This window comes from Sciurus carolinensis, chromosome 2 (genome assembly GCF_902686445.1).
Source record: "Sciurus carolinensis chromosome 2, mSciCar1.2, whole genome shotgun sequence".
NCBI classification, from domain to species: domain Eukaryota; kingdom Metazoa; phylum Chordata; class Mammalia; order Rodentia; family Sciuridae; genus Sciurus; species Sciurus carolinensis.
Genome location: NC_062214.1, coordinates 136411222 through 136424704, shown reverse-complemented (window position 1 = coordinate 136424704; position 13483 = coordinate 136411222). Strand labels below are relative to the sequence as shown.

The 13483-nt window shown below is 38.7% G+C and overlaps 1 protein-coding gene and 1 non-coding gene across 2 annotated transcripts in view; one reads left to right on the top strand and one right to left on the bottom strand.

The window, feature by feature from the left end:
- Window positions 1-2407: 2407 nt before the first annotated feature.
- Trnaa-cgc (transfer RNA alanine (anticodon CGC)) lies at window positions 2408-2489 on the bottom strand. The gene has a single exon. It is a non-coding gene; the product is annotated as a tRNA-Ala (tRNA).
- A 1980-nt stretch (window positions 2490-4469) lies between these two features.
- Window positions 4470-13483, top strand: part of Baz1a (bromodomain adjacent to zinc finger domain 1A) — a 98447-nt gene continuing 89433 nt past the window's right edge. The window contains 2 exon segments of the mRNA XM_047541489.1: window positions 4470-4701; window positions 5189-5359. Coding sequence (XP_047397445.1) covers window positions 5247-5359 — 113 coding nt within the window. The 5' untranslated portion in view covers window positions 4470-4701; window positions 5189-5246.

Below are 13483 nucleotides of genomic sequence, written 5' to 3'. Positions count from 1 at the left end.
GGGGCACTTTACCACAGGGTCTTGCTAAATTGCTCAGGCTGGCCTCCAACTTGTCATCCTCCTGCCTCAGTCTCTTGAGTCACTGGGATTACAGGCATATGCCACTGTGCCCAGCCTGTTTGTGGTAACTTTTGTCATGAAGAATGTTTTCAATTTTACAGAATCTTTTTTTTTTTTTTTTGTGAACCCTGTACTTCGTGTTATACTTAGGCTTTCCCCATTCTGAGATACTTAAAAAAAAAAAAAATTCTTCCATGATTTGCTTTAGTGCTTTTATGATTAACAAACATTCTTAGGGGTGGAGACGTAGCTCAAGGTAGAAGGCTTGCCTAGCATATGCAAAGCCCCGGGTTCAATGCTTGGTACTATAAACACAAAACAACAACAACAAAAAAACTTAATCCTTGTAAGCTCTAAATTGTTTTTTGCATAGGATTTAGTTCTGTGTTTGAAATTCTAACTGAGCTAGAACAGCAACTCAGTTCTAATGAAATATAGATATAGGAGTAGGGTGCTGGAATTTTGGAGTTGATAAGACTAGTGTTTGGGTTTTTCTGTTTCCAGACTGTAAGATTTAGGGCATTCTACATAAGTAACTTTACTGAGTTTCGGTGGCTTCATCTGTAAAATGGAAATGATAATTATTACTTAATTTCAGATGAAAATTACCTGAGATGAATTGTTTAAAGCCCTTAGCACAATACTTGACAAGTTAGAAGCATTCATTTAAACTATTACTGTGATATTGATAATGACCTTAGACTCTTCTTCCAACTTCCACTAGTATCTCATAATTCATGATTCTAATTATAAGGGTTTAAATAAAAGATGTATTCTAAATTTTTGAATGTCAACAATCCAATCTCATACAAGCACAGTAGTTCTAAATGTTAGTGGTACATTAGAATCACCTGAGATTTTAAAATTCCCAATGCTAAGGTTCCTACTTTAGAGACCTGGGGCCTAGATATGGGCAGACATCACTTTTTCCAAAAACTCCTCAGGTGATTCTAATGGGCAGCCCCAGGTCAAGAAGACTATTCTAACACTAAAGTAGTGTTAGAACAACTGTTTTCAGATATGGAGGGAAACATTCACTGCTTCTAAAGAACAACATGTAGTATAGAAATCTTTAGAGTTAAAATGCCCTAAATTTGTCAGGAAGACATTAAAAAGAACATGATTGAGTTGAGACAAATATCAGATAAAGATATGTGAAAAAGAAGTTTCAAAGTTAGAGGTGCTCTTGTATTTATTTATAAGATATCTTTCTCAGACAAACTCAGGGTAAGCTATACTTTACTTTTATAACATTGCTAAGAGGTAAGAGTCCTGAAATTTGTTAGATGAGTTAATTAGACATGAGATAAGACTCAAAACAGTTGTTTAGACAAATTTCAGATTCTTATTACCCTATTGCTTTTACCCCATTGCTTTCCTATATAATTCTCAAAAATTATTGCTTCTGAAAATCAGTGAACTATCCCTACATGCATGTTAGCAATTTAGCAAAAAAAAAATTAATGTAATAGTATTTTTGTTTGTTTATATATAAAAGTGTCAGTAGGTATACCAGAAAATTAGATATTATTGAAGGCAAGGAAAATACAGTGTAGTCTTAAAAAGACTATCCAGGCAGGAGGTGTACATTCCAGCTCTTGAGCTTTAATTTCCTCAGAAGCAAAATGAAAGAAGTAACAGTTCCCAGAATTTTCTTTATGTTCTAAGTAATTACTCTCTGACCAAACCACCTAAATAAGAGACTTTCTTATGTTATCAGTCAATAGAAGACAAGAAAATTCTAGCTCAAGCTTTTAAAACATATTCCAAAGACTTGTTTCATCTTTACCTATTTAAAGTAGTATAGCTTTTCAAAATTGTGATTTTTATCAGAATGTCTCTATAATATTAGATTAATATATATCCTGTGTAGCTAGCATATTTACATTTAACCAATGTAAGGGTGACTGACTAATGGAGACTGAGGGATTGCATCTTGTGCCTGGTGAGAATGTTTTAGAGCACCAATTTTCTGTTACCTTTCAAATCATGCCTAACTTCGTTTAGGACCAATCCTGGGTCTACCTTCTATATTTCCTTCTAATCTTCTCTACTTCTCTTTTGCATTATATTACTCAGGCTCATTAGAACTCACAGAATTCTTGTGTTGGTTGTGTTTTCATCATCTCTCTCCCTACAAGATTATACTTTTTTTGCATATATGTTGCACCTCTTATATGAGCCAGTATACTTTTTTGGTATATAAAAGGAGCTTGATAAATGTTTAATAGAATTAATTTTTTTAAAAATTAAATGATTGTCATTCTATTTCTTTCTCTTTGTTCTCTGCTACTTTAAGTTTCACAGTTTCTTTTAAGATTTATTCTTTTTTTTTTTTTTTTTTTTTTTGTGGTGCTGGGGATTGAACCCAGGGCCTTATGCTTGCGAGGCAGGTACTCTACCAACTGAGCTATATCCCCAGCACCACAGTTTCTTTTACAATATTTCCCTTTTTTTTTTTTTTTTATTTTTTACAAAGTCCCATTTCATGGAGTTTCTTTTAACTACTTTCTGGAGACAGCAATGAGCTTTTCACTCTCAAAAGTTAAGCAGTAATTTATGACGCAGGGAAATAATCATGATACCAAAATTCAGAAATAAATAATGTTAGTAGGAAATGTATGTAATTACTTTAAGAGGAATGTTATTTAATGAGGCAGGTTAGGTATGCTATCAATTTCATTATTATAAACATTAAATCTAAAGTTTCACGTTATAATTTTCTTAACTTTATTCTGAAGTAATGAGCAATATGTAAAATATTTATTAAATATCACATATTGTTAAACCCTATGTATTCAGTGAATTATGATTTTATTGAAATTTCAGTATGATGAGTATGTTTTAATGAAATAGAATTTCAATTTTGTTAATATAAGAATCCAACTGTTTAAAATTTGCACTTAATAAAAATAAAATAAACATTACTGTAAGTTGGGATTTTGAATTGTGAAGGTGATGCTTGAAGTATAGCCCGTTCTTAGCATGCCTGGAGTGTTGGGTTCTTGATGATGGTCAGCACCAGGAAAAAAAAAAAGTAGTTCATAAAATTATTCTTTTTCTTGTCCCTCTTTTGAGGCTACATATGTGGGTTCTATGTTTTTTTGCCAATAAATACTTCCTAGGTAGAGAATTCTAATTTGTCTGTCAGTACACTAGTTGGAGGCCAGTTTAAAACACCAAATCTTTAAAGGGTGTACTCTTTTGAAGGGTTTATAGAGGCTAAATCATGTACTTGCTAGTGACAGCATTTCCAAGCTTATGTGCCTTCTATAATTCAGAGTAAGATGCATTAAGATTTTTATTCATTTTTTTTAAACACTGAAAGAATATTCTGCCGTATGTTCCATTTTGCTAGCTGTATAAGCAGGTAAAGCAGCCTGAGAGAAGTTCAAAAACAAGTTAGATTTAAATAGATTTCTTAATTTTCTGCTCCAAAGTTCGTGTACTTAACTTGAATATAAACCTGAAACTATATTGTTTATGTAATTATCACTTCATTGTATTAGTAGTTAGAAGAAATAATGTATTTTGTTGTTTAATAACCATTCTCAACCTTATTTTAGACTCATTATTACATTTTAATTTGCAAATAAGCGAATAGCAAGCGCAATAGCAAAAAAAAATTAAAACAAAGCTGGTAAAAATTCTTTTCTACTTTAGAAAATTATTTTTAATTCAAAAGTCATGTATATTATGTACATTAAAATTAGTTTCATAAGTAAAAAGTACTGATATGGGAAATTTGCTTTAGGGAAAATTTTAGTAGTAAATCCATGATCTTTAAAATTCTAGTTGAATTAGACATTAATCTTCTGCAAATTATTTTCTGGGGTTTAAATATTACTTTTTAGAGGGTGTGTGTTATTTACTTGTAAATATGTCGGGGTCTCACAGGCATGATGACATTTTCTAACATTTCTCCTGCCACGGGCTATTTAAATCTTTGAATTGCCCTAAGTGTTAAAAAGAACTGATGTCAAGAAGGTATGTTTTGTTCAAGTTGCATGTTTACACGCACAAAATATCTTTAGATATGAATTCTAATTTTGAAGAAAAATATCAAAACATTTTTATTTCTTAAACATTTCTCTTCCCATGTTTAAAATACAATTTAAATCGTAAATGGAATCCCAATTACGTGTAGCCAAGGGTTGGTGAGAAACTTGAAGATGAAGGCTTTACTGTCAGCCATGCGTCCATGAAACGTCGCGCTTTCCCTAGATCTTTTGGCTGATAATCTCAAACATGGAGGATGCTTCTGATTCTTCACAAGGGGTTGCTCCATTAATTAATAATGTAGCTCTCCCAGGCTCTCCGCCGTCTCTTCCTGTATCAGTGACAGGCTGTAAAAGTCATCGAGTAGCCAATAAAAAGGTAGAAGCGAGAAGTGAAAAGCTCCTCCCAACAGTTCTTCCTCCTTCGGAGCCGAAAGTAGATCAGAAACTTCCCAGGAGCTCCGAGAGGCGGGGAAGTGGTGGTGGGACGCGATCCCCCGGCGCGGAGCAGGGCAGTGGCAGCGTGAGAAGCCGCGGCCCCGGGCTCCGCAAGGCCGGCAAGAAGCGACCCCCCTGGGAGGATCGGGTCCTCTTTGCCTTTTCAGTTGAGAAAGTGGAGAAGTGGCAGTCGGAGTGCTCGCAGGTGAGGGGCTCCTTGCGGTCGCTCCGGGGCCGGACGGCGCCGGCAGGGAAGTGTAGGCGAGCGGGGGAACAAAGCGGAGCGGCGCCAGGGTCCGCCCGCGGCTAGCGCCCTCGCGGCGTGGGGCTGGCCGGCTGCGCGCCGAGCACGTTGTGAGCCCCGCTGCGGCGGCGGCGGCGGCGGCGGCAGCAGCAGCAGCAGCAGCGGGCGGGGAGCCGGCGCAGGGGGAGGGGGCCGCCGCGGGGCGCCTGGCCCCATTGTGAGCCGCCCGCGGGGCGAGCCGAGGTGGGGCGCACTTGGAGGGCAGAGGCGGCGGCTGCTGTACTCGCTCAACACCCGGGTGGCGGCAGGAGAGAACTCGGCTCCAGTAACAGCCAAGGCGCGTCAGTCACACAAAAGGCAGCGGAGCTCTCCCCGGCGCGCGGACCGGCCCACGCCGCCGCCAGCACTCCCCACCTTACCGGCTTTCCTTTCCCTCCAATTTTGATAGGGAAGCGGGGCCGACACCGGCGGCAGAGGGTCGGGGCAAGCCTGCGGGCGGACAGGAGATGCCGCTGCTACACCGAAAGCCGTTTGTGAGACAGAAGCCACCCGTGGATCTGCGGCCGGACGAGGAAGTTTTCTACTGTAAAGTCACCAACGAGATCTTCCGCCACTACGAGTAAGGACCGGGCCGAGTGCGGGGTGGGGTGGGTGGGTGCGAGGGGTTGTAGGGACTCCCTCCCCAGCGCCCTTTTGTTTCGCTCCTTTTTCTCGCCCTGGGTTCCTGGCAGGACGACTTGAAAGTGACGGGTGGCTGGGAGCCCGCTTTTCTCTGCCCTCCCCTGACCCAACCCGGAGACTACGTGGGGAACCGGTTGCGCCACGCGTGTGGAAAGCGGGTCGGGTCGCGGCGGAGGAGACTGGGCGTCCTCGGCTGATTGTGGGGACTGCCCCTGGCCGCTGCTGTCGCCGGGCCGGCTGTCCGCCGGGCGGCGGAAACTCCCCGCTTTGCCCCTCCCCACCGCGGCTACACGCGCACTCGGAGGCCAGTTCCGGGATCCCCGCCCGGCGGCTGAGGGGATCCCCGCTCGGGTCAGCGGCGCGGGCCCGCAGTCCCTTTGCTCAGAGAGGGAATCCCTGACCTCGAGGGCTGGAAACGGCCCGACAGGGCTTGATTTCCTCTGTCGGGAGCAGGTTCTGACGTTGGGGCTGCCTGGGGTAGGGGTATGAGGAAGGGGAGTTGAGACTCTCTAGAAGGGAAGGAGGGGGCTTCCCAGCGAACTGGGTGTTGTGGGGCCCGAGACACGAGAGGCTCCGCCGACGTCCTTCGATCCCGCGCGGCTAGGCCTCGGAGTGTGCGACACGAGCAGTGCGCTCTGTCACCGCCTCTTGGTGACTAACTCGCGTCCCTAGGGAACTCGGCGTCTCCGCCCCCAGGAGACCGGTGAGGAAGAAGTCCGAGTCGGGCTGGGGAAAGAAGAAGGGGGAAGACTGCAGGGCCCTGCACGCCCCTGGTTTTCACTTTCGCGTTGCCAGGTCGGCGGCGGTGGTAGTTGGGGGAGGGCGTTAAGGCAAGTTCAACTCCAGTCTCTGCTAGTCGCCTCTTTATCCCCCTGTGCATGTGGGCCGCCTGACATGTGCCACTCGCTATTGTTTTGATAAGAACCCGAAGCTGCTACTGGTGTAGTTTTAACCCCCACATTTTCAGTCGGTCTCCTGGTTTATCCCTAGAGATACCGTTGTCCAGTGACTCGAAGCAGTAGTGAATGATTTAGTGATTGGTGTTTAAACAGGATCTCCAGGTAAAAATCTGAATTGATCAGTCCCTGATCCTGATCTTCCCTTTTTTCTTATGCTTTATCCTCTCCACTCAGAAGGAATCCCTTTGTGGTTTAGAACCATGTGTTACAACAAGCAAATACATTGCGTATAGGAGGCACCTTTCCCGGAGTTGGGGAGGGGGGCGGTGCTTGATCCGGAGTGGTCTGCACCTGTCTGAGGAGTGGTGAGGTTAGAAAAGTCAGTTCCTTTGAAAGTTTATTTTAAATAAACCCCTTTTTCCTCTTCAACTCGAGGGAAAGGGTTACACATAAACATGTTATATCTAGCGAAGTAGATAGTACTTTCCATCAGGCAGTACTTTTAAGTAGGAGTGCACATCTCACTCTACTCCTGTACAGACTTGTTTTGTTACTCAAATAGAGTTCACTCTTGTAACTACTTAAGTGAATTTGGATTAGGTAACTTGACAAGGATGATGTCTTTTTTTTTTTTTTAATTTAAGCTAAAATTCTTAGTAACAATTCTGAAGTTTTGAAAAACTATTTAAGAGTGCCAAGTAAATAGGCTTAAAGTTCTGTTTTCCTCCTTTGATATAAGCAATCTCTTTGTAGAGGCTGAGATAAATATGGCATTTATCCTTTGATTTAAACAGCCTTCATGTACTTTGGTTCATGAGATGAATTATTTTAACTGCAGAAATCTGAAACGGTGAAGTGAAGGAGATTTTTGGCATTGCAAACCTACCTATCTTCTTTAACATTAAGAAACTGTCCTTTGTAGTCTTATGACATTAAAATTTTTTAAATAACTTTTTTTTTTTTTTTTTAACTTTTGTTCTTTCAACTTTGCTAAAGTGTTCGGGTTTTTGAAAGTTACACAAGTGTTCATGTAAGATGATTGGTTTGGGAGCAAAGTTATTTGACTATTTACCCTGAACAAAACAGTATTACTGGTGTTCCTAGATATTGATCCTTATGATTTTTGAATTGGAAAAATTGGAAGAAGACTGTCATTTAATTGTGTTAAATTTTGAGTTAAATGATTATAAATAAATCTTCTAAAAAATGCTTTCAGAGTGGATGATATATGATAGTCTGCCGTATTAGGTAATTTGATCTTTGTCACAAATCTGGAGAAACTTTGCAGGAAATCTGTTTGCACTCATACACTAAATTACCGATTAGTTTGTGTGAATTTGTTTGTTGATTTTCCTTAAAGTACATTGTTTTTAAATAATTTTGTATTTACCTGAAGACTGTTACGCTCACCTATTTGCTCCAATTTTTTATTTCTTGAATATAAAATTTTCTGCCTCAGTCTTAAAGAGGTTTTCTACACCTCCTGGCCTTGATCACTTCCCCATATAATTCAGAGTATCTCTGCCTGTAACTCTGGTTGGTAGACTTTGCCAGAGATCTTTTTATTGTTAAGTACTTTTCTGTTTCTATCTTATAGTCCACTTAATTAAAAAAATTTTTTTTCTTTAGTTGTCAATGGATCTTTATTTTTGTTTATATGTGATGCTGAGAATTGAACCCAGTGCCTCACACGTTTGGCAAATGTTCTACCACTGAGCTACAACCCCAGCCCACATTGTCTTTTTAAGCAATGAGCACCTCTCCTTTTATCTAGTGATGTTTCCTATTACTGCCTTGTGGAGCAATGTATTTGTATCACATTTTGTCTTTAAGACCTGGAATTCTTTGGGACAGGGAATATGACTAGGATAGATCCTCAGTGATCATACAGTACAAACTCATTTACTTTGTTTGTTTGAATTACATGCTCTTTAACTAATTGCTAACTCTTGTTTGACCTGCTTTTATAAGCAAAGAAGACTCATTAAAAATAGCACATTAACTGTAGGCCAATGCAAAGCTAGTTTAGTCTTAAGTCAAAGATTTATGCTATTGAAGTTTTGGTTAGCTGATGACAATTTTGTTTTGTATTTATTTTTGGCTGTGGATTGTTAAAAAATGGAACAGTCAAGTCTGAACACTAGAAATTCTAGATTTGGGGGTTAGGAAAATGATTTGTTATATTACTCAATGACAATCTTCTAAATAAAATTATGTTTTGTTAGTCGTTTGGAATTGGAATATATTTCCCATCTTTGAGTGAATCCAACCTTTTAAACAAAATTTAGGAGCATCTTCCACATCAACTCAGAGGCAGTCCAGTGAAAGAGGTTTCCTGGCTGTCCTGTGAAAGAGGTTTAACTAGCTTATAGTTTTCATTGTTCATCAGCTGTCAATTATTAATTCAGTTTTTTTAGTAGCCCCTTTTCACAGTTGAGGAAACTGGGGTTAGGGTGGGCAAAGTAAGCCCATGATCACAGTATCCAAAATCGCTTATCTTGCTGGAATTTTAATTCATGTCTCTAGGGTTTTAGAATCTGTTCTTTTTGCTGTGTACTATCACATGAAACTTATTATAGAGAATTCATGCCGATATCTGTTGAAGTTTGCAGAAGTATGCACCAAGAGAATAGTATTGTGTGGAATTCAAGTTGACCATCTAGATCTTTCTTTAGGTACCACTCCCTACTGTTTGTTCAGACATTTGCCTTTAGTACTACCCACCTCACTGATTAAACTTTAGGTCTTAAATGGACAAACCAGAATGCGATCAGTTAATAGTAAGGAAAACGTGACTTCTTCACTTGACTAGTTTCCATGCTGATGATCAGTTGTGTGAAATATAGTTGTAGTCAAAGGCTATTTGGTGGTATGGGTTTTCAAAGGAAGTAGGATAAACTTCATAACTAATGTTCAAATTAGGTGTTCAGCTCTTCTTTAGGAATAAGTCTGCCACATGGTCCTGATACTTGGGTCCATTAATCCTTTTTTCTTAGAGGGTATAGCAGAGATTCCTAAATGCTTTTTAATTAATTAATTTATTTTGATACTGGTGATTAAACCCAGGACTTGGCACCTGCTAGGCAACTACCATTAAGCTACATCCCCATCCCTTTTATTTTATTTTGAGATTGAGTTTCTCCATGCTGCTCAGGCTCCCCTTAAAGTTGCAATCCTTCTACCTTGGCTTCCTAATTACAGGAATTACAGGCATGTGCCACCACAACTGGCTTCCTAAATGCTTTTTGAGTTTTACCTTCTATCTGCTTAACAGATTACCATGTTTTGCATCTATACACTCTCCTTATGCAGACTATGTATATCAGCTATTATAGTGTAACAAGTCACCCCAAAACTTAATTAGCTCAGAGTAAGAACCCATTTTGTTTGCTTGCTTTTCTATGGATTGTCAGTTTGGTTTCTTTGTTCTCCTCTGGACTCCTCACTTAACTGTAGTTATCTAGAATCAAAACTGAGACCGGATGGAGTAAAAGATGGTCTCCGTCACCTGATTTGGGACCTCAGATGGTATAGCTTTTCTCACCATGTGGTCTTTCATCCTCAAGAAGCTGGTCTGTGTTGCTTTACATGAATATCTCAGGGTTTCAAGAGGGTGAAGGCAGAGGTTCTCAATGTCATCTCTATCTTGCTGATAAATCACAATTCAAGGGATTATGAAATAGACTCTTCTTAGTGAAAACATTCAGTGTCATATTTCAAAGGAATCTACACACTTTTAGCCTTCTTTGCAAATAGTCTACCACAAACAGTTGTTAAGATTTTTTACTTTAGTCATCTTGATTGGATTTTGGATGTTCACTGATAATCTGATATTGTCCACCAAAACACAATGTGGACATATCTTGTTGATTTTCCCTGTGCTACCTATAATAATGATTCAAATAGTTTCTTCCTAAAATTTCTGTTGTTCCTGGACTTGCCTTTAGAAGCTGCCAAGAAGAAATATCTTTAATTATTTAACTTTTTTCTGCCTCTTTCTACTCTCCTTTCCAGTGCTGAATTTCATCTTCTTTAAACATACTTAAAAGTCTTCTGTGTATGTCTGGACATTGTTTCTCTGCTGTCTCGGTTATTCTCCTAGAATCTCTGCTAATGTGATCCCCAAAGAGTAAAAATTAATAGTATTTATTGAGTACACTAACATTATGGAAGCATTTGTTTAGAATTATCTAATTTGATTTGTACACAAACTGTTTATGAAGATATCCCCATTTTACCAGAAGTTCAAAGAGATTATGAAACTTGTCCATAACTGAATAATAAGAGGAATAAAAGCTAGGTTTCAGACATCTTACTTTCTCATTCATATGTGTACTTTCTCTGTCTAGATACACATAGAAATAAAGGAACTGCCCAGCGAGAGTACTTTTTTTAATTCCTGACACTCTACTTTGAAGAGTCTTTGGAGATACTGACATAATTTGTCCCTCTAGTGAGAAATGAATGAATATCTACAACATAATGGCACAAATCATATATGTTTTTTGGAGCAAGTATAATGCGAACACAGAAAAGAGAGAGCTGATCACTGTTTGCTGGGGAGTTGGGGAAGCCTTCAAATAGGAAATGATAATGTGAGTTGAGTCCTAGGATAGAGCTTAGGAGGCATAGAATGGAACAGAAAGAGATTCTGTATAAATGTTCTAAAGAATTCTTTCTGAGCAAAAAGAACTATAAAAACATAGAAATGAGAATTTGTATTTCATCTGAAATTTGTCTTTTTTACATTCATCATTATGACTTTACATCAAGTAGTAGTATATATTTTACCTTTGTTGATTTTCACTTAATGGTTTAGTCTCTAACTTAAAAAATCATCCTTGCACCAGGCATGCTGGCATGTGCCTGTAATCCCAGCTGCAGGGAAGACTGAAGCAGGAGAATCTCAAGTTCAAAGCCAGCCTTAGCAACTCAGCGAGACCCTAGGTAGCTTAAGGAGACCTTGTCTCAAAATAAAAATATAAAAAGGGCTGGGGATGTGGCTCAGTGGTTAAGTGCCCTTAGGTTCAATTCCTGGATTAAAAAAAAAAAAGTCATTATTGCCATTCCTCAGTTTTGTGCTGTCTATAGATTTTACTGACTTGTTTTGTATGTCATCTAACTTTGTCTAATGCAGCACCAAGTAAAAGGCAAAGTAGTATTTCATTAAGATTTTTATTTTTTTAGTTAAATCTTATGGGTTTTGGGGTTTTTTTGTACTGAGGATTGAACCCAGGGTCTCCCACGTTACCTAGGGTCTCCCTAAGTTGCTGAGACTGACTTCGAACTCATGATCCTCCTGCCTCAGCCTCCCAAGTCACTGGGATTAGAGGTGTGCACCACTTGCCTGGCTATCGTATGCTTTTATTAGTTAAAAAATTTCCCTGACCATCTGTAACATAAAAAATATATTTTTCATCTAGTTGGTTAGTATTTACATAAGGCATGTTTATTCTGTCCTGTCCATGATCTCCTAATGTGCTCTTGAAATCCTGTCAGTAAAGGAAATTATTAAAACAACCTGTCCTAGTTTCTAGAAGTAATTACCTTTTTAAGTTTTAGGCCATACTTTTCATCCCTTGTATATCATGGGCTACTTAAATCAGAAATTATACTGGTTTTTAGCCTATTGCTGTATTTCTCAGTTTATAGTAATTATTTTTGTGAGTAGGAGAGCCCACATTGTCCCTTAGATCTTTTCTGCTGAATTGTTTTGGATCTTTCTTAGCACATATTATATATCTGGTTAATAGAGTTTTGACCCTTAGTATAATATAGTTTGTGTTTATCTAAACTATATTTAATGTCACTTAGTTCTTTATCTTATTCTTATCTTTATCTTATTCTTATCTTAGTTTTTCTGTTGCCCAACAAATTAACATTATTTTGTCTTGTTTCCTTAGTTTGTTCACCAGAGAATTGGTTGATTTATAGTATAGATATGTTCTTAAAAAGGTACTCTACTTTGTAACTCAGAAGCAGTTTTTCCTTGAGAAGCAATAGTAAGGAAGAGGGAGACCAGATAATCAGTATTTTAGACTTTGTCTCCTGCACCTACCCGGCTTTACAAATGTAGGAGAAGTCGGACAACTCAAAAGTATGGGCGAGGTCATGTTCCAGTAAAACTATAAAACAGATGGAGGACTGGATTTGACCTTCAGGCCAGTAGCATCCCCACCTCTGGTATAGAGGATTACTGAAGGAATGTAGTCACAAACTACATTCCTTATTATTAATAAGGAATAATAATTATTAATATAATAATTAACCTTTGTCTAAAGTTATATCAACATAAAACAATACTTTGTATTTTATGTTTTTTTGTTCATAATAGTAAAATATGCTTCTTGTAATGTAAAATTGATGAGGCATTGTAACTTACCCCCTTGAGTTCAATATTATCAACAAACTCTACATATTTGAATGTATATTGATGAGTAGGTGAAGTATGTGCAGAAGTACAAAAATGGGAGAAAGAGTGTAAATTTAAAGATTAGTGCTGCGCTTTGATGAATAGGTGAGAAATAGTACTTGGACCACCCTGCTGTGGCCACCTAAAATAACCACTGCAGTAGAATGGTAGATCTCCTGAGGACAGATCTTTAAATAGTGAGGCTATAATGTAACAATAATTGTAGAGACACAAAGGAAGCAAACAGCACAAACAAGTTGCAGGAGATAGTGTCAACCTTGTGGGAGTAGAAGGGCAGCTATACCTGTCTGGTTACTGACTATACTCTTTCTACCTCATCCACATTTAATGGCAATTTGTGGAACTTGTGCCATTGCTTGTTTTGATATTTTTAGACAGTGTTAAATCTAAATAGCATCTGTTGCAACTCACTTATATACCTAACTGTCCCCCTACCATGGCCTCAGGTACCCCAGGGTCTGCTTAGTATTCCAGGCACCTAACTGTTGTGGCTTGAAAAATGCTAATAGAGAAGCTATTATGTGGCCATATGGGTTATTAAACACTTGAAATGAGACCAATCCATGTTAGGAAGGGCAGTAAATATAGAATGTACACTGGATTTTGAAGATTTACTACAAAAAATTTAAAATTTTATGTTGATTACATATTGAAATGAAATTATCATAATTTAGTGGGTCAAAATTAGTATTTCCTTTATTTTTATTTTTTTTATTTTTTTTCATTCATT